This window comes from Pan paniscus, chromosome 11 (assembly GCF_029289425.2).
Source record: "Pan paniscus chromosome 11, NHGRI_mPanPan1-v2.0_pri, whole genome shotgun sequence".
In the NCBI taxonomy this organism is placed as follows: Eukaryota; Metazoa; Chordata; class Mammalia; order Primates; family Hominidae; genus Pan; species Pan paniscus.
Window position 1 is genome coordinate 37,719,853 of NC_073260.2, and position 22,402 is coordinate 37,742,254.

At 37.9% G+C, this 22,402-nt stretch overlaps 1 protein-coding gene across 1 annotated transcript in view; it reads left to right on the forward strand.

Annotated features, from left to right (window-relative positions):
- Positions 1-22,402, forward strand: part of GRIN3A (glutamate ionotropic receptor NMDA type subunit 3A) — a 169,220-nt gene that overhangs the window by 91,368 nt on the left and 55,450 nt on the right. Inside the window, exon 4 of the mRNA XM_003820663.5 lies at positions 18,271-18,416. Within this exon, the coding sequence (XP_003820711.3) occupies positions 18,271-18,416 (146 nt within the window). The remainder of the gene's footprint in view (positions 1-18,270; positions 18,417-22,402) is intronic.

Consider the following 22,402-nt stretch of genomic DNA (forward strand, 5'->3'; position numbering starts at 1 on the left):
TATAATCTATATATATGCCATCAAGGATGCAGAGAAATTGGAATTCTAGTACACTCTTGGTAGGAATGTAAATTAGTACAGCCACTATGGAAAACATTATTGGGGCCTCTCAAAAAACTAGGAGTAGATCTAGCAATCCGCTGCTGATCCAGCAATCATACCATAAGATCCAGCAATCGCACTGCTGGGTATATATCCAAAAGAAAGGAAATCAGTATATCAAAGAAATGTATCTGCATCTGCATGTTTCTTACAGTGCTATTCACAATAGCAAAGATATGTAATTAACCTAAGTGTCTATCAACAAATGAGTGGATAAAGAAAATGTGGCATACACAATGGAACACTATACAGCCATAAAAAGAACTTGTCATTCGCAGCAAAACTGATGGAACTGGAGGTCATTAGTTTAAGTAAAATAAGCCAAGCACAGAAAGACAAAAATCACATGTTCTCACTCCAACATGGGAGTTAAAAAAATCGATTTCACAGAGACAGAGAGTAGAATGATGGTTACTAGAGGTTAGGAAGCATGGGGGGAGGGGTGATGAGGAAAGGTTGCTTAATAGGTACAGAAACACAGTTAGAAGAAATAAGTTACAGTGTTTGGTAGCACAGTAGGGTGACTGTAGTTAACAATAGTTTATATTATATTTCAAAACAGCTAGAAGAAAAAATTACGAATGTTCATAACACAAAAAATGATAAACATTTGAGATGATTAATATCCTAATCATCCTGATTTGATCATTACACATTGTATGCATGTCTCAAAATATCACATGTACCCCATAAATATGTGCAATTATTTTCTATTAATAAAAAATAGAGGGAAAAGGGACATCTAAATAACCAGCTCTGCCCCAGAAAATGGGGGTATAGAGAAAGTGAGATGAACTCAAAAATACTCATGATGACCACTGAAAAATCAACAATGGCTACTTCTGAAGAAGGCAATAGAATTAGAGAGGAAAAAGAGATAATACATTTGTTTATGCTATAAAACTTCTGTTTGAGTTTTACAGTGAGAATGGAGTCATGTATTACTTGTCGGATTAATAAATGAGTATGATTTTGAAGAATTTGTATGAAGTAGAACTAGTTAAGTTTTTCCATAATTTCCATTTCAACAGTTCAAACATTGATACAAATATTCAGGGTTATTTTCATTCCATTTTACCTTTACCACATACATATCTATGTATTCACACTGTGTTGTTTTTTTTTTTTTTTTTTGAGTGACTAATGTAATTTCAAGGGGCCAGGAACTAAGTTCTGATCCCACCTTTTCAATAATCAAGTCTTTGATCTTGAACAAGTCCTAACATCATCAATTCTGGTTTCTTCATCTGTAAACCAAAGATTTTTAATTAAGGTGTAACATCACTTTAAGGCTAACATTCTATAATTCTAAGAAGAAATAGTCTACCTGAAAATGAGCCAGTTTATCTGAAAATTATCGGAAAATGATGAAAAGAAAAATGAAGAGTTGATTTGGAGTTTAATAAGTAAACAAATTTAAAAATCAATTTTTATTCATTTAAAAAATGAAAATTATATGCATTTAAGTTTTCTAACATGTTTTATATATGTGTACATTGTGAAGTGATTTTTAACTATTTACATATCTATAACCTTATATAGTTACTTTTGTTTTGATATAGTAAGAACATTTAATAACTACTGTCTTACCAAATTTTACATATACCATATACTATTATTAACTACAGTCACCATAGTGTACATTAAATTCCCAGAACTTATTCATCTTATAACTGATGAATATCCTGCCATCCTCTCCACAGTCCCTGACAACCACCATTCTACTCTGCTTCTACAAGTTTGAATTTTTTTTTTGATTCCACATAGAAGTGGAATTATACAGTATTTGTTTTCATGTGTCTGGCTTATTTCATTTAACATAATGTCCTCTAAGTTCACCCGTGTTGTCATAAACAGCATTATTTCCTTCCGTGTTAGAGCTGAATAATATTCGTGTGTGTGTGTGTGTGTGTGTGTGTGTGTGTGTGTGTGAGAGAGAGAGAGAGAGAGAGACATTTAGGTTGCTTACATGATTTAGCTATTGTGAATAGTGCTGTAATAAACATGAAAGTAGAGATATTTCTTCAAGTTACTGATTTCAGTTCCTTTGAATATATACCCAGGAGTGGAAGTGATAGATCATATAGCAGTTCTATTTTTAGTTTTTTGAGGAAACTCCATGGTGTTTCCCATAATGGCTGTATCATTTTACAATACCACTGTCAGTGTACAAGGGTTACATTTTCTCCATATCCTCACAAACACTTGTTATTATTCAACTTTTGATAATAGTCATCTTAACAGGTATAAAGTGATAACTCATTGTGGTTTTGATTTGCGTTTTCCTGACGATTAGTGATCTTGAGCACTTCTTCATATACTTTTTGGCTATTTGTATATCTTCTTTGGAAAAATATCTATTCAAGATCCTTAGCACATTTTAATTGTATTATTTGTTTTTGTTTGTTTGTTTGCCATTGAGCTGAATGAGTTTCTTATATATTTTGGATATTAGCCCCCTATCACATATATCAGTGGTCTGCAACCTTTTGGCACCAGAGACCAGTTTCATGAAAGGCAATATTTTTCCACAGATGGTGGGGAAGGATGGTTTTGGGATGATTCAAGTGCATTACATTTATTGTGCACTTTATTTCTATTATTATTACATTGTAATATATAATGAAATAATTTCTACATTATGATACACAACTCATCATAATGTAGAATCAGTGGGAGCCCTGAGCTTATTTTCCTGCAACTAGGTGATCCCATCTAGGGGTGATAAAAGACAGTGACAGATCATCAGGCATTAGATTCTCATAACAGAATCATTAGATTCTCATAAGAATCTAATGCTTGCCACCTAGATCCCTCGCATGTGGGGTTCACAATAGGGTTCATGCTCCTAAGAATCTAAGGCTGCTGCTGATCTGACAGCAGGCAGAGCTTAGGCTATAATGTGAGTGATGGGGAGTGGCTGTAAATACAGATGAAGCTTCATTTGCTCACCCACCAGTCATCTCTTGCTGTGTGGCCAGTTCTTAACAGGCCATGGACCAGTTGGCCTACTGGCTGAGGATATGGCTTGGGTATATGGCTTGCAAATACTTTATCTCATTTCGTAGGTTGCCCTTTCATTTTGTTGATTATTTACTTTGCTAGGCAGAATCCTAGCAAAATTCCTAGAATTCCTAGTTTGATGGAATCCCATCTGTTTAATTTTACTTTTGTTGCCTGTGCTTTTAGAGTCATGTTCATAAAGTCATTGCCAACACCAATGTCAAGGATCTTTTCCTCTGTGTTTTCTGGTAAGATTTTTATGTTTTCAGGTCTTACATTTAACTCTCTAATCTATTTTGAGTTGGTTTTAATGTATGCTGCCAGGTAAAGGGCAAATATTATTCATTTACATATGGATATTCAGTTTCTATAATATCATTTATTGAAGAGACTATCCTTTCACTATTGTGTATTCCTGGGACCTTCATTGAAGATTACTTGACTATATATGCATGGATTTATTTTGGGGTTCTCTATTCTGTTCCATTGGTCGATGTGTTTGTTTTTATGCCAATACCATACTGTTTTGATTACTATAGCTTTATAGTATATTTTGAAATCAAGTATTATGATGCCTGTAGCTTTGCTCTTTTTTCTCAAGATTGCTTTGGTTATTTGGGTTCTGTTGCAATTACAAAATCATCAATTTTTTAGTTACTTTTTAAATGAATACTGGTGTAACAGATGATGATTATCAAACAATCAAATAGCTACCACTCACAGTTACTTTTTTAAACCAATGAAATACATTTAAGTGCAATTGTGTAAACTAACTAACATCACGAAGTTTTAGGTTCTAAGTCAACTTTTTTTATTGCATTTCTTTTTTTTAAATTTTATTGTTATTATACTTTAAGTTTTAGGGTACATGTGCACAATGTGCAGGTTTGTTACATATGTATACGTGTGCCATGTTGGTATGCTGCACCCATTAACTCGTCATTTAGCATTAGGTATATCTCCTAATGCTATCCCTCCCCTCTCCCCCAACCCCACAACAGTCCCCGGAGTGTGATGTTCCCCTTCCTGTGTCCATGTGTTCTCATTGTTCAATTCCCACCTATGAGTGAGAACATGCGGTGTTTGGTTTTCTGTCCTTGCGATAGTTTGCTGAGAATGATGGTTTCCAGTTTCATCCATGTCCCTACAAAGGACATGAACTCATCATTTTTTATGGCTGCATACTGTTCCATGGTGTATATGTGCCACATTTTCTTAATCCAGTCTATCATTGTTGGACATTTGGGTTGGTTCCAAGTCTTTGCTATTGTGAATAGTGCCGCAATAAACATACGTGTGCATGTGTCTTTATAGCAGCATGATTTATAGTCCTTTGGGTATATACCCAGTAATGGGATGGCTGGGTCAAATGGTATTTCTAGTTCTAGATCCCTGAGGAATTGCCACACTGACTTCCACAATGGTTGAACTAGTTTACAGTCCCACCAACAATGTAAAAGTATTCCTATTTCTCCACATCCTCTCCAGCACCTGTTGTTTCAACTTTTTATTTTTTTTCCTTTTCTATGCTTTAGGCATATTCATTCATCCAACGCTTAGTAAGAATTTACTGATACTATCTAGTCACCAGAGAGACAGTTCATAAAGCTGGTCTGCTCTTTCAGTTTTCACTTAGCCTATTTCTCCACATGAATTGTAAACTCCACATTTCATGTTTAGTCTGTGTATTAGCCTGTTTTCATACTGCTGATAAAGACATACCAAGACTGGAAAGAAAAAGAGGTTTAATGTACTTACAGTTCAACATGGCTGGAAAGGCCTCACACTCATGGTGGAAGGCAAGGAGGAGCAAGTCATGTCTTACGTGGATCGCAGCAGGCAGAGAAGGCGAGCCTGTGCAGGGAACCTCCTCTTTATAAAACCATCAGATCTCATGAGACTCATTCACTGTCACAAGAACAGCAAGTGAAAGACCCACTCCCATGATTCAATTACCTCCCATTGGGTCCCTCCCACAACACATGGGAATTGTGGGAGTTACAACTTGAGATCTGCGTGAGGACACAGCCAAACCATGTCAGTCTCTTTGCTGTGAGGATTACACAAGGTAGTGGAAACAGAACTAACATTCTGGTTATGTCAAATGTATGTAAGCCATAGTTCCACTTCACTGCCTAATCTTGGCCAAATTGCTTAATCTCACTAATCCTCATTTATCTCAACTGCAAACTTTACAAATCATTCCATGTGTTTTTTGTTACTGATGCATGAAAATTTCCTCAAATTTGCAAAGAAAGAAGAAGGAAAGTGTCTTTTTTACTCAGCTGACTGCTGCCTTCAGATGCTTGGCTCACAAAGCAAAATGCTACTTTAGTTGTGCTGCTCTTGTGATTCATGTAGCAGAAGCAAATGTGCTGAACAGAAAAGAAAGATAATCAAACACTAGATTAGTCATAAACTGGGAGATGGTCTCAAGTGGAAATGCTGGGTAGAAAGCTACAGGCTTTATACTATATACTATATAGTATATATAGTATATGTATACTGAAGGAGGCAGGGAAGAAGGGAGGCATCCACTATTCCTAAATATAGTTATTCAGAATATATGCCTGAATCTTTGAGGGTTCCTCCATAATAATGGCTCACTCACTGATTCTCTAAGCATTCCAGAACAAAGACAAATTGACTATTTAGCCATGACAAACAAAATTATGAGATAACCCCAAGAGCTAGCCTAAGAGAAAAATAAAGCAAGAGGAAAGGATTTTTCTTTTTATTGTTATTCAGTAGTTTATCTTTCTGTTTGTCTGATGATTTGCTTTTAGGAGCCTATGAGGCTGGTTTCCTGGGGTCTATGCTGTATAACTTCTTACCTTTAGGTTAAACCTTCTACTGATATTTTTGTACCCAGCCCATCTTGAATGAAGGCCAGATTGGACATGCTTTAATATTTAATCCTTCTGAGTTATCTAATTAAGTAAAAACTGGCATTTTAAAAGTTCCTGTGCCATGAGGATTTGAGCAGCTGTGCCAAAAGGCTCACATCACTAGACTGGAGGTAAATTTATAGCTGTTTTTATTCATTTGCATTTCATCAGCCCAAAATTGCTGACTCTAGGTTTGGCAAGGACCTTACTGCCTGCTCAGTCTGCAGGGTATAGTACACTGCTGGTGATGGGCAATGATTCAAGAGAGAAGTTTGAGTTCCACAGTCCACAGGTCATTTTTCACCTTGAAGTTTGGCTGTATAGCAAGTCAATTATATAAACAAAAAGCCAGGGTTATTCTGATGCCATAGGCTTAAAGGCATCCTCCTTTTTTTTTTCTGTAAGAAGCTCTATAGCATCAGTTCTGGCCTCAGCTGACCTAGTTCAGCCCCAGTCCTGAAAATTACAGTGAAATCACATCTTAAGGTGAATAATGGATCTCAGGTAATTATATTATGATCATAATTACCTTTAAAAGTCTCATGTAAGACAGTATCGTACCTGGTAGTTGGGTTCTAGAATCAGCTTGTAAGTATGCATAACAACTGACTCCAACAACATAGGCTGAAGAGCCTGGAGAAAGTTATCTCATGTCTCTAAGCTTCATTTCACTCATGCATGAACTGCAGTTATTAACAGAGCCTACCTCGTAGGGCATAGGAAGGCTGAAATGAGATGACGAATGTGGAGGGCCAAGCACATAAACCAGCACAATCAATGATAGCTACTAGTATTAACAGATTGTTATGGGCTAGTTAAACTCCTACAGTGGGTTGTTGGCTACATGTACAATGGCTGAACTCTTTCAATTAGCCATTTTGCAGATAAGGGAACTGAGTCTAACACCAAGCAATTAAGGGGATAGCTAGTAATGCCAAAAACTTGTTTACTGTGTACTATAGTAATCCAGGTCATATACGATAGAACCAGCTCTGCCCAGTTTTGTCATTTACTGTTTCCATAAACTTACAGAAGTTGGTTAGCTATTCTAAGGATTTTAAAAGTTCATACATATAAACCATTCAACAGTGCCTGGCACATGGTGAGCTACATCATGATCATCATCACCATTATGGTTATTAATATCCCATGCTTTGTGTGGAAACACCAATAGTGTTGGCAGCACCAGTGGTGAAATAATTTGTCTTACACATAAGGGAGAAACAGACTTAACTCCACAAGATTACTTAACATAAAATAGGATTTGAAGGGGATTTTCAATAAGACAATTGGAAGAGCCTCAGTGAACTAAAAAGGATAGACTGCTCCAGATGAATAAAATGAGAAGACATGGAGGCCAGGGTTATAGAAGAGGCAAAACAAAATGACTTGCATGAAAAGAAAGGGAAAGAAAAGAAACAAAGAGATAGAACCTTTGCAGCAGAATAGCAATGATTCCTTTGTTGAAATTCTATAATTTGTTGGCTTGGTCTCCATAGTATCTAAAAGTAGACAGATACTTCACTTGGAGACCATGATGATAGGCTCTACACTTTCATTACAATAAATGAGACAGAAAAATACCGAGGTACATCCAGAGGCTCAGGAAATGAGTACTGCAGTGCTATTTCACAGATGTGGCTGAGCAAATATAATTCAGAAAATTATTCCTTAGAAAAGAAAATAAAGACTAGAAACTTATTTTATAAAGAGTAGATGGGGTGCATGTTGAACATAGGATACCAGAGAGAAACAAGGAGCAATTATTTTTATTAGCCATATTCAGGTGGGGAGGGGACAGATTGTATTTAGCCCTGAATTAGGATTTTTCAAGCTCACTCTTACATCACTTTTTGTGACCTGGAGCAACTCCCTTCTTCACACTTATTATGGGCCTAAATCACCTTCCTGTCTAGATCAGGAAGTAGTACAGTATAATGTTTAGATACAAAGGCTCTGGAATTAGATTTGGTTCAGAACTCTCCTTTATGCCTATTTCCTGAGTTATCTGGGACACATTAGTTAAATTCAAGCCTCAGTTTCTCATGTGAAAGTTGGAGATTGTAACAAATATTGCTTATTTAGTATTGTTGTTAGAGGTTTAAATCATATAATTCACGTTAAGGTGTTAGCAAAATGCTTGAAATATGGGAAGTACTTAATAAATGGGAAATACTTAATAGATGGAAACTACCTGTATTGTTATCTATAAAAATAAAAGAATGGACTAAAAGATCTGTAACATCTCCTCCAGTTAACCATTGTTTTCTGTAGCCCATGCTCCATATTTTTACAGCCTCCCAACTTTGACATCTCTCTTCTAGTTTATGCCCTAGCTCCCACCTGTAAACTGAGTGGAAAAAAGAAATGTTAAAATGTCCAGTGCTTTGGGAAGCTGAGGCGGGTGGATCACGAGGTCAGGAGATGGAGACCATCCTGGCTAACACGGTGAAACCCCGTCTCTACTGAAAATACAAAAAAATTAGCCGGGCGTGGTGGAGGGCGCCTGTAGTCCCATCTACTCGGGAGGCTGAGGCAGGAGAATGGTGCGAACCCAGGAGGCGGAGCTTGCAGTGAGCCGAGATGGCGCCACTGCACTCCAGCCTGGGCGACAGAGCGAGACTCTGTCTCAAAAAAAGAAAAAAAAAAAATGTCCAGTGTAGAAGCAGAAATGTGTATGAGGGAAGAAGGAGCAGGTCTCAGTCCTCCTACAGCCACCACTAAGATTGCTAGAAGTTGAATATAAATGTTTGAACCCCCAAGGGCACATAAGGAATGTCTTGTTTTAGAAAATGTAGCCGATATATTTAGCTTGTTTTTTCACCTTTTATGAATGAATAGGACACAGAAGCCATCCGAGTGTGACTTGTGAATGAAATAATATGCATGGATGCATTTTGTAAACAGCACTGTTCAAATGGTGCTGTTGTTGCTGCCGTTGCTATAACTGTGATAAGCATATTGTTTATAAACCCAAAGGTTACGGGCTATTTGTCTTTTAATTCTATAAACTGGCACTAGTTTTTTGGATTAAATTATCATTAGGTTTGAGTAATGCCTATCTTATCTACAGCTTCTCTAAGAAGAGAAACTTTTCCTGGAGGCAGTTATATATTAGAGAAAAGTTAAGAATAATATACTCGAGATAACAATATATACTAGAGGTAAGTAAACTAGAGATTAATAGTGCAAGTTCTCAGGTTTCTGGATTCATGTCCTTGATCTGCCATATTCCAGTTTTGTGGCCTTGAGCAAGTTGCTTAATAGCTCCAAGTTTCAGTTCCTCCATTTTTAAAACGGGGAAAACAACTGTATGTACCACAAAGGATGCCGTGAGCATTCAACAAAGCAATGAATTTAAGATCCTGGCACAGTGCCTGGAATGAAGGAGGCACCTAATAAAGATTAGCTATTATCATTATTAAAATAATAGAAGACATAATATAGAGAAAATAAATATCTCCACTTCAATGATATGGCAGATACACAAAGTCTGGACGAAAAGGATGTGGAATGGAGGAAAGTGGCAAAGAAGAAGTTGGAATGAACAAAACTCAGCTAAAGTGAGTGCGGTGGCTCACGCCTGTAATCCCAACACTTTGGGAGGCCGAAGCAGGCAGATCATTTGAGGTCAGGAGTTCAAGACCAGCCTGGCCAACATGGTGAAACCTCTTCTCTTCTAAAAACACACACACACAAAAATAGCTGGGCATGGTAGTGCATGCCTATAATCCCAGCTACTTGGGAGGCTGGGGCATGATAATCGCTTGAATCCAGGAGACGGAGGTTGCACTGAGCTGAGATCGTGCACTCCAGCCTGGGCGACAGAGTGAGACTCCATCTCAAAAATAAATAAACAAACAAATAAATAAAGTGAGTAGGTGGGCCACTGGCCAATTTTTATAACCTCAACCTTACGGGGTCTGCTCCAAAAGCATCTGTCCCTGGGATAGAATCTAAAATCAGTCCAAATGTCATACTGTTGCTTCAGTTTGAAATTTTGTGACCAGAGTCTTCCTATTTCTAGTCCTAAAAAGAAGCAAAGAGCTGCAGTAGTCAAGACCTCCAGTAGGGAGACTGATACTCCAATGCAGCTAGAAATAAGGTGTGTCATCACACTACAGCCTAAATCTGGACAGTGCCAGGAAGCCTGCTGAGATTTATTAAACCTTACCTCTGTTTATTTACCGGCAAAGATGACTCTTTCTAAGTGACCATTAGGATTTTAGAATAGAGAGAAAAATTTGAAATATGGGAGTCAAGAAGCTAGTTAGATTCAAATTGTCTATATCAGGGGACAGCAAACATTTCCTGTTTGGGCCAGGTGGTAAAGATTTTAGGTTTTGTGGGCCATATGGCTTCTTTTGTACTTACTCACCTCTACTGTTGTAGTGCAAAAACAGCCATAGACAATACATAAATGAATGGGCATGGCTGTGTTCCCATAAAACTTGATTGACAAAAACTGGTAGCAGGCTAGATTTGGCCCATAGACCGTAATTTGCTGACCTCTAGTCCCTACAAGAGACTTGATGCAATGACTCAAGTTGTCAGAAGAACCTAGGCTAAGGCTCATATAAATCAAACATGATGTCAAAGAATGTTGTTGACTAGAGATTAGCTGACCTAACGTAGACGGCTTCAGAAAGAAGAAGGGAGAGGCAGCAAACTGCTTAAATTTAAATGGAGGAAGCAGCTTCTGTGGAAGAAAATAGGAATAACATGAAAAAGAACTGCAGCATAAGATGTACTTAGTAATTCACATTAGAAAAAATACAGGGTGGACCTCAGCAACATTCTTTTTGGCATTGTTTTTCTGTATTCTAATATTCAGAGCATGAGTAATAACTAGGGTAAACATACATACTTGTTTTCCAGGATAGTCCAAGTGTGTCTTTTGTCCTTGTGTGATCATCAATAGTGTCCCCCTTTTAGAGAACTGTCCCAGTTTGCACTATAAATTGTATGATCACAACTATAATAAATTGATTCTGAAGTTGCAGCACAAATAGGTATATATTAATTGGTATTTATTAGTTGGCTAGGTATATATTAGCTGGATTTTCACAAGACTTGGACAATAATACAAGTGTATAAATGCAGAATGTAGTGCTAGATAAGGGTATGTTAAGAACTTCAAGTCAGGGTTGGTTTTAAATCCAACTTTATCACTTTCTGATCATCTTAGACAAGGTGTTTAATCTCCCCGAATCATAGCTCCTCATATGTAATAATAAATAATAAAAGTAGCAATCTCATTAGATATGAATTTATTAGCATATAATAAATATTATAAAATATTAGCTGTTATTTTATTATTATTATATATTCAGATAGAATCAATTGGTTGTGTGGAGACAAAAGTCACCTTTCATTTACAGAAGATATGCCTCAAAAGGAGTAATTTTCTTTTTCTTTTTTTTTTTTTTTTTGAGACGGAGTCTCACTCTGTCACCCAGGCTGGAGTGCAGTGGCACGATCTCGGCTCACTACAAGCTCCGCCTCCCGGGTTCACGCCATTCCCCTGCCTCAGCCTCCCGAATACCTGGGACTACAGGCACCCGCCACCATTCCCGACTAACTTTTTGTATTTTTAGTAGAGACAGGGTTTCACCGTGTTAGCCAGGATGGTCTCGATCTCCTGACCTCATGATCCACCCGCCTCGGCCTCCCAAAGTGCTGGGATTACAGGCGTAAGCCACCATGCCCAGCCAGGAGGAGTAATTTTCTTGTCACCGGAGACGATCAAGCAGAGACGTAACAGCGTAACAGGCACTTCATAGGAATATTATAAGTAAAATCTTGCTACTCAAAGCCTAGTCCATAAACCATGACATTTGCATCAATTAGCAGTTTGTTGGTGCAGAATCTTAAGCTTCCACCTAGACCTACTGAATTGGAATCTACATTTTGAAGAAACCTTAGTCAGTACATTTAACCTTGCTATAAAGCAGCAGTCCCCAACCTGTTTGGCACCAGGGACGGATTTTGTGGACAATTTTTTCATGGATGGGTTGGGGGTGGGTGGTAATGGTTTGGAGATAATCCAAGTATATTACATTTATCATTAGATTCTCGTAAGGGATGTGCAACCTAGATCTCTCACATTTGCAGTTCACAATAGGGTTCATGCTCCTATGAGAATATCATGCCACTGCTGACCTGACAGGAGGCAGAGCTCGGGCCATAATGCTCACTTGCCCATGGCTGTGTCACCTGGTTCCACCAGACCACGGACCATTACCTGTCCATGACCCAGGGGTTTGGGACCCCTGCTAATCGTCCACTGATGACTCAGACATTAGTGGATGATTAGACTTACAAAGCCCCTTCCATCCCTGAGACCACTTGATACTATAGCATCCACAGGTTATAAGTGGATAAAGTAATGCAGTGGAAGGGAGCTGTGAATTCAATACATATTATATCCTATTCCACTAGGCAAGTTAGGAATAGCCCTTTCCACCCAACTCCAAAGAACATAATACCAGGTCCAGTGACTATATTTCACTGAGGAATTAAGTACTAATCTCAGATGGGTACAGATGAAGACCTTAAGTGAGTATACTCAGCACTGGGATTATTTTTTAATCTGCAACATTACATCTACCTTGGATATAGCAACTTGATTATTTCCCGAGTTCGCCTCATTTTGTTTTGAGCCATTTCTCTGCTTTCTCGGGAATGTCTGATTATTCTCCATGTAGGTACTCTGTGTAGAGGTCAGTATTCCATTAATACTGAACAATTCACATACAAATAGACAGTTTAACCTTAGATATTTCCCCAAGGCCTAAAAAGGTTGATGCAAATATAAGCAGAATCGGAAGAGCTGGTGAGGTATTTAGCTGAAACTTTAAAGAAATGCCTCTCTCACTGGGACTTCTTGGTGATGGTTGTAATGCAGCTCAAATGCTTAAGCTGTTTGGACACTTTTATCCTTTTTCCTTGATGCAGGCTTTCTGACATCCCTGGCTGTCTGAATTACACACAGGGTAGACCATCCTGGCCCACTGGGTTGCATCAATAGCTTCTTAGATCCCTTTTCTGATTCTATTATTCTGTGACTGCTGAGTAGCCCATGGTTATTTTTCAATATAATCTCACACACAGAAAGAAAGAAGAATATGTCATTTTGAAAGAAAGTAACAAAAGAAAAAATTAATTTTAAGGAGAAAAAAGACAGCAGGAGGTGTGATAAAAACCATCAAATTTTTAATGTATCTTACCTAAGAGAATTTCATTAATTCTCTTAATAATGATGATAATTCATGTATTATGTAATTATTTATCAAGCATATACTATGCGCTAAGCCCTGTGTTTGTTGCATAACAATGATAATAATAATAGCAGCTAACATTTGTTGAAGACTTACAACCACATGAATGAGATCACTATGGGCACCATCCTCATGGAAACTTACAATCTAGCAGGGAAGGCAAATTATAAAAATAATTCCAAGTGTTGTCAGTGCTATGTGAAACTGTAGGTATAATGGGAGGGTGTTACAGGTCTAGGGGTCAGTGAAGGCTTTCCTCAGGAAGTGACATTTAAGAGTTAGCTAGACAAAGAAGTAGGGATGAGGAAAAAGTGTCCCAGGCAGATTGAAGACTATATGCAAGAGCTCTGATCAAGCAAAATGTTTGTTTTGGAAATGAGAGAACTGGCCAAAGCTTGGAAGGCCAGGGGGAGAGCAGGACGACAAGGCTAGGAAAAGGAAGGCAGGAGCCAAACATGCTGAACCTTAGAGGCCATGTGAGGAGTTTGGACTTCAGCCCAAGGGCCATGGGGGAGCCATTGATGGGCATTAAGCAAGTGGAGGACATGATCAGATTTGAATTCTAAAATTTCTCTGAGTGGATCAGAAAGGAAGAAAGGGAATATGTGGATGACAGAAATGATGGTGACTCAAATAAGAGCAGTGGCAGTGTTTGCAAAACATCTCCATGTTAGAGTGAGGTCCCTGTCAGGCTAATAAGGTGCTTTCTCTCCTGGAGTCTGCTTATTTGCTAATCCTTGAAGGAACTTTCCATTCTCAGAACCTCAGCACCTTTGCCTTCACAGAGCCAACAAGACAGATATGGGAGCTGATGAGCAAATACAACAGAAAGTCATGCAAAGGAAAAACACAAAGAGACAGTCCTCCACCAGAATTCTGAGCCTGGGTCTGCTGGTTCCCTGATTCCTTCCATGCTTTGGAAAGGAACGATGTGCTGGTGCATTCAGAAAAGAAAATGAGACCCAGAAAAGCAGGATTTCCCTAAAAATCCTGGTCATAGACCATAAAAGTATTATCATAACATAATGTAAAGAATGTATTTCTGGAAGGAATTCTGTTTCTATATGAGAGAAAGGTATTTTAATTAATGATTCTACAGCCCTTTTACCTTAAAGTGAGGGTTTGTTTAGAAAGCTTGAGTTGTAAGCTATACTGTTAGCTTAGTTTGTGCTAAGTGAGATGACAAAGCTGTCACCTTCCTCTAAGTTCAAAGAACAGTTATCAATTAATTACTCATCAAGTATTTTCTTGAGCAACTACAAAATGAAAGGCATTAGAAATACAAGGATAAATTAAAATTAACATTATTCTTGTTTACATGGAGCTTCCAGTTAGTGAAGAAACTGAGAGTCTAGACGCTAATCACATGATTACATAATTAAATTTAAAACTGCAACTGTGATAGATTCTGCAAAAGATAGGTATATGTACTGTAAGGGCTTACGAAAAAAGAATCTGGCCTACACAATAAGTTAGGGAAGTAATTACTGAACTGAGAGCAGAAGAATGCATGCATATAAGTTAAATGGATAAAGCAGGATAGAAAAATAGACTAGATAAAATGAATTAACTTGACAAACAGATATAGACTACCTGCAAGGTGCCAAAGGTCATGATAGGTAACTGTATTACACAAACAAATGAAAGTTGGTCTGCAACTTACAGAAAATAGGATGGGCTGAAGCTTGTTAATTCCTAGTTGTGAGAAGTTGGTGTTACTTTAACTATCCAAGCCTCAGTGTTTTAATCTGCAAAATAAGAAAATAACATCTATCTTGTAAGATTATTGTGAAAAATTTAAAAGCCCTTAGCTTACTGTCTGGCATACAAGTAGCAAATTTTGTAATGACCAGACAGAGGGAGTCAGTATGATATAGTATCAGAAGCAATGTTACACGGTTGTCAAAAGCTGAATGTCTTTGATCAGGCTGAATTCCAATCCCAGGTACAATTACTAGCTCTGTGACCTTGGACAAATGACACACTTTCTAATCTTCAGTTTCTTTATGTAAAAAGATGATAGACATATCTACCTCACATTTCTTGGTAGGATCAAAGGAGATAATGCACGGAAAGGTCAAAGATTACTTAAATAAATATTTGCCTACATATTTTATATGTACAAGCTACTATATCAGCACAGATAAATAAGTAGTTATGTTTTTCTATTGTTGTTGTTTTGGGTAGGAGGGTGAAGCTAGACAAGACCAAAGGCTTCACATAGAAAATTTTCACCTAGGTCTTTGCCTACATATTTTATATGTGCAAGATACTATATCAGCACAGATAAATAAGTAGTTTTTTTATTGTTGTTGTTCTGGGTAGGAGGGTGAAGCTACACAAGACAAAAGACTTTACATAGAAAAATTTGACCTAGGTCTTGAAAAATTAATAGATGTTGGACAGACAATGCTGATAAATGTGCCTTGCGCAAGCCATACGACTGCAATTTGCTACTATGAGAACAGCCCCGGGGGTTCAAGGCATAAGGATAATATTTTTAAAAGCCTGGTGAGTTCCTCCTAATAAACATCATCACTTCAGTTGTTGTCATGAGCTAGAATGCAAGATGATGTAGTAGATAATAGCATATGCTTTGAAATAAGATGGACATGGGTTCTGAGCCAGTCCCTGCTGCTTACCACTGCATGACCTTATGCCCATTACTTCACTTCTCTGAGCTTCAGTTTACTCATCCCTAAGAGGAAGTAACAACAGTGCCCTCTTCACGAAGCTATTATGAGGATTCAGCACGATAATGTATGTAAAGCTCTAAGTATCTTGTTTGGCGCATAATAAGTGTTTAATAAATGTTAAGTATTGTTATTATTGTTGATGTGGCATTAAGGTTATGCTGGCATAAAACATTAGAATTTGTTCAGTGCATGGAACAATTACATTAAACTCAGAGCAAGCTATATTACTTACTTAACAGTGGAATACCAAAGAAATACAATGAACAACAGGTTTTAAGAGTTCCTATATGGCAGTGGTTGCAGGTATTTATCTTTGTCACCCTAGCAACTTTGAGAGCTCTACAGAGTAGGCCTTCAATAAGTGTTGAATAAATGAATGATTTTACTGATTTTAAAATATTTTTTCTACTTATAAACATGGTAAGTGTTTCTGCAGATAATCTGTAAATAAAAAATACATCTGTAAATTCAACACCAATGTGTTTTCTTCCAAGCTGTGTGTGCATGTGTGTATGTGTGTGTGTGTATAATATATATGGGAAATCATGGCATTTAAATAAATATATACATATTTAGTTTTGATCATACCATATGAAAGCTTTTTTCCACTTGTCATATGAGCATGTGCCTTGTTTTATGAAACATACTTTACAAACATGATTTATATGTTGCATTACACTCTATAAGAATATGCCATATAATTTATTTAACTATTACCGTATTGTTACACCTTTACTGTGTGTCAAAACTAATTCATCTTCAAATATATGTTATTTGTCACCATATTCAGTGAGTTCTTAATCATTTTTAGGGTAAACAACTTAAAAACCTAATTATTAAAAAAATACTCTGTATTATCTCCCTCCTAGATGAAAATTACAAACACATTTACAAAAACTATTGCCTACTATTTCAGGAGGTTTATAAACTCCATGAAGCCCATCCATAGATTTCTGTCCCCAGGGATTCACATCAGAACTAACTATATAAAATGTTAATATCAAGCAAAACAAAAATGTGCAAAAACTTGACTATAATTATTGTGGAGATGTATAATCTCTAAAATATTGCTGACTACAGTAATGTGGCCCAATCCCAGTTCATTCTTATTTTTTAAATAGTGCTTTAGATTACACATTAATGATTCTCTACAACTTTCATTGAATAGTAATGTTTCGTGTGATATATCTTTATTCTCCTTAGTGACAGAAAGTCTCTGCAGGACTCCCAGTGCACAGTCTTTTCTCGCGATGACATGGTTTGGCTGAGTCCCCATCCAAATATCATCTTTAATTGTAGTTCCCATAATTCCCATGTGTTGTGGGAGGGACCCGGTGAAGATAATTGAATCATGGGGTGGTTACCCTCATGATTTAGGTTACCTGTTCTAGTGACAGTGAGTGAGTTCTCATGAGATCTGATGATTTTCTAAGGAGCTTCCCCCTTCACTCGGCACTCATTCTCTCTCCTGCTGCCCTGTGAAAAGGTGCCTTCTGCCATGATTTTAAGTTTCCTGAGGCCTCCCCAGCCATGCAGAACTGTGAGTCAATTAAACCTCTTTTCTTTATAAATTACCCAGTCTCAGGTATTTTTTCATAGCAGTGTGAGAACATGACTAATACACGGGGTGAGGTCTTGCATCCTGGAAACCTATGAAATTATTAGGTCTACTCCTGCCAACCACCTCCCTCTCTGTCACTCCAAGTTATCTTAAATACCATTCAATTTGAGCAAATACACAGCATGACTCAGCATTGGATAATAGTTATTTGAAGGAAAGAGAACATTTTATGAAAACACTAAAAATAAATTCAATAAACAAAATGTAATATAGCCTAAAGGTGGCTAAACACAAAAGTGATGTAGTCACAGCATTAGGGCAGGTTTATTGTAATCTCAGGATGCAAGGTTTTAACTTGGCCTTTATGTTATTCTAACCAGGAGTATCATAATCTTTATTATGAACGTACACTGTCTGATATGCAGTTTACAATAATGAGACTAATTCTACATGCCAATTTGCATGGCTTCTAAAGAATTCTAATAGGTTCCAATATAAAGCAAAAAAAATTGTTTTGTATTTTTTGTTTGTCGTTTCCATCTGTTTGCTTCTAAAGATAGAGCAATTTCTGATGTAAAAAGCATGTAGCCATGTCTGCACATTTCTATGTACATGTTTCTGCCTGTGGGCGTTAGAAAAGTTCCGAATTATTATTAAGTTTCAAAGAATTATGAAAAAAATGTTTAAAAACACTTCTAAGAATAATTTTTATTTAAGCCATTTCTTTTTCTCCCTCATAGTTACATCATCCTTCCCAAGGATTCCGCTTTGGAACTGTCCGAGAAAGCAGTGCTGAAGATTATGTGAGACAAAGTTTCCCAGAGATGCATGAATATATGAGAAGGTACAATGTTCCAGCCACCCCTGATGGAGTGGAGTATCTGAAGTGAGTGTCAACCTCTTGGATCCAAAGAAAAATTCTCACTGAAGAGAAGTAATTTAGCTACTGATGCAGTGTATGTTAGTTTCTGAAAATGACAGATGAATATACCCACGTTGTGTTAAGTAATACTTTACACTGTGTGAGATCCCAGGAGATGGTGTGAAATAGTGTGTATTTAATTATGTGACCTAGATTACTTGTGACCTGCATAGTCTCAAGTTGGTAGTAGCTTTGTTCAAAGAGTCAGTGGGGCCATTAGCATAGCAGATGGTGGAGGAAGTAAATGTTGGCTTTACATCACTTGAGAAAACAATGGTGCTGAAATAGTCAAACACACAGGGAATACGGCCAGAGGATAAAGTGTCCCAAGGCAACGTTTTCCTTCCCAGTGAATATATCTCTAAACCCATGGAATGCCTCCTCTTGCCATGAGGAAATGGAGTTTATCTTAGAGATTTCCTGTAGAAAGGAAATAAGATAGAAGACAATGATTCCCATGCCTGCATTCTTCTCATCAGAATTTATGAGAAGCAATCATGAGAAATCACACTGCCATGGCAGATTATCAGAGCCTGTAATTCAATGAAGTTGAATACAAAGGCAGACAGTGCAGTGATGGGTCTGTTCTGTCTAGTCTTCCTGAGAAAAGGGAAAGAATGGTTCCTGAAAAACAGGAAGACATGAGGGTGAGTAATCCTCTCCCTCCTGCTCGATGGAATCAAGATAATAGCAGACATCCACACCTCCAATTCCTAGAATTGTGCAGCATCAGGAAAATGGTTTCTCCATGGTCAGCATCAATAATCCCCCCAATGGACAGCAGGATCTGCCACCTCAAATTCTTTTTTAAGAAAGAATAGAAATAAATAAATAATTTCATGGAACATAAGGGTTTTGTCTTTCTCAACAACTTTAGAAACATGCCACTTAAAAATTTTATGGACTTTTAACTATAGCTTAGAGAAAAAGCCTTGTTCTCTCATATTTGCAAAATTATACATGATGTGTAAGTATTATGAAATGCCACTTTTAATTTTGCAAGAACACCAACACATTACAGTCTCTCCCTGACATGAAGTTTAGAGTCCCTTTGCCTCCCAGATCTTCTTGTGTATTCTCTTCTTCAGGCGAATTTATGGTTGAGAGAAAGAATAAGATGTCAGAGTAGCAATGGCTTCCAGCTCAATAGAAATAGCAGACAAACTAGGCTCTGCTGACAGTGTGAAAAAGGATGAGATGAGCTACTCCTGCAGTCCCCAGCAGTTCCACTCCACTCAGGGCATTCACATATCTCAGGAGCTTTACCTGAGAAGGCCCACATGCCCAGCACTGGCTCTGCCCTAGCTTGAAGAGAAGCAATCTTCAGGAAAGCAGCCACAGATGAAGGCCCAAAACAAGTCCATTTTCCTTGGTAATACAACTAGTGAGTGGCAGAGTCAGGACTAGGACCAGGTCTCTGGAATCCAACCACTGCTTCAGACTAGTCTAGGAACCATGATGAAAGAGTAGGCCCTTGATATTTGCAGAATAGTCCATGTTCCAGCAACATCTATGTTCTAGTTGGTATCTGAAAGCTAGTTAGAAATGCAGCAACTCCAGCCTCATCCCAAACTTACTGCATCAGAATCTTCGTTTTAACAAGCTCCCCAAGCAATTCACTGATTGAGGTGAAATTGGAATCTAGGCAGAGCTTATCATTAATGCCCTCTCACCACTTCTCTCTGGGCCTTAACTCTCCACTTTCAGTCTAGTCATTTCCTGTGCCCTCAGCCACCACTTCCCGCAACCACAGTCTTCATGTTACCTCCCTGGCATCCCAGGGCTCTGACCTACAAGGCACGACCCCTAGCATTGCCTGTGCAAGGAACTTTTCTACATATTGAACCTGTCCTTTCCGTCTCCCATCAAAATTCTCCTGGACTTAATTCTGCTCTCTCAGGGACCTGCTTTCTCATTAACAGTTTTCCAAAAAAATTAACTCCTACTAAAATGCTTATTCCTTTTATTATGTTAATATGTGACTGGTTTTCTTGTGATGTGTGATATGTATTTTTAAATAATGCTTAAGAAAAGACAGGGCATGATTCTATAATAGAAATAACCACTGGGGGCCCTGTGAACCACAACAGTGATTCAGCCAATCTAGAAGCTACTTGTAACTGGATCCCACTTGGCCATTTTCTCACCAGTGACTCAGGGTCCCATGGGAGTCTGAGAGCTGACTGCTTTTTGCCTTTTCACGTAATCGAAATTTATCATAGCTATCTGCACTTTGCAGTCCAAAATCAAGAGTAGTTATTTAAGGAAGGATCCCAGAGACATTAGGCTTTATGAATTACTGGTTTTAAAAAACTGAAATGAACCTCATCTTTTTTATTGTCATATTGCTACCACAAATATTTGTGGAATATTGGCAAGTGATAACTTGTTGCTACGTAGCTGTCAAGGTACATTATGGTACTGTGGCAGTCGAACTTTGATTGGAGAAACAGCTTTCAGTTCAATTTTTATTTTATTGCCAGGATTCCATTAAGATTCCTTATCAACTCCTAGGAGACAATCCACATCCCCAACACTTTCTAAAGCTTCCCATTACTGTAGAGCTGGGAGATGCTTCATTTTGGTTAAAGTTAAATTTGGGCCTCATTGTAACTTAAATCTGAAACCCCTTTGAAAAGGGGATGCATTTTAAATTGGTTATTTCTCTTATTTGAAGAGTAGGATAAGAAAGCAATGGTCATTGGTACCAAAAAGGGAAGCTGACCTGCCAACTATGTGTCTATACATGACTCAGACAAAGCCATTCGTGCAAGGATGTGTTTCCTGCCCTGATGAATCTTCTGGGTGTCTAGGGATATCTTTCTCTTTTTGATTTTCTATGAATTCTAGTCATATTCTCCTCTGTTTAGAAGCCACACTGTGTTAAATTAGAACAGCCTCACCACTGGATCTAAGAGAGGAAGGACTGAGCCCAGAAGGGATAGAAAAGAGTTATTCTTTTTGCAAAGCTGTTTGGACAACTCTAAGGGTAGAAAATCCTTTCTTTTTTTCAAATTAATAAATATTTTTATTTTTAAAAAATAAATACCTACACTTACATAATAAAAAGGAACTGAGGTAGTCATCGCATGAGATAGAAAGAAGTGTAATACAGAGTTCTGGTTCTCAAGAAACTTACACTTTAACTGGGGAGATAATATAGTGCACAAAATGGTTGCTTTTCTGGTCTTCACAGAATCCATTCCCTCTTTTTGGTCACAGCATCCTGCATTTCTTCATCCCTCTTCTACTCTCACTGATTTATATGAGGTGAACCCCACCCCTGGCTCCAGGTGACACCACCTAGCCAATAAGAATGATAGTCCAGACTTTTTAATGATTGCCATTCTAACTGGTGTGAGATGGTATCTCATTGTGGTTTTGATTTGCATTACTAGTCCAACCATTGTGGAAGTCAGTGTGGCGATTCCTCAGGGATGTAGAACTAGAAATACCATTTGACCCAGCCATCCCATTACTGGGTATATACCCAAAGGACTATAAATCATGCTGCTATAAAGACACATGCACATGTATGTTTATTGTGGCACTATTTACAATAGCAAAGACTTGGAACCAACCCAAATGTCCAACAACGATAGACTGGATTAAGAAAATGTGGCACATATACACCATGGAATACTATGCAGCCATAAAAAATGATGAGTTCATGTCCTTTGTAGGGACATGGATGAAATTGGAAATCATCATTCTCAGTAAACTATCGCAAGGACAAAAAACCAAACACCGCATGTTCTCACTCATAGGTGGGAACTGAACAATGAGAACACATGGACACAGGAAGGGGAACATCACACTCTGGGGACTGTTGTGGGGTGGGGGGAGAGGGGAGGGATAGCATTAGGAGATATACCTAATGCTAAATGACGAGTTAATGGGTGCAGCACACCAGCATGGCACATGTATACATATGTAACAAACCTGCACAT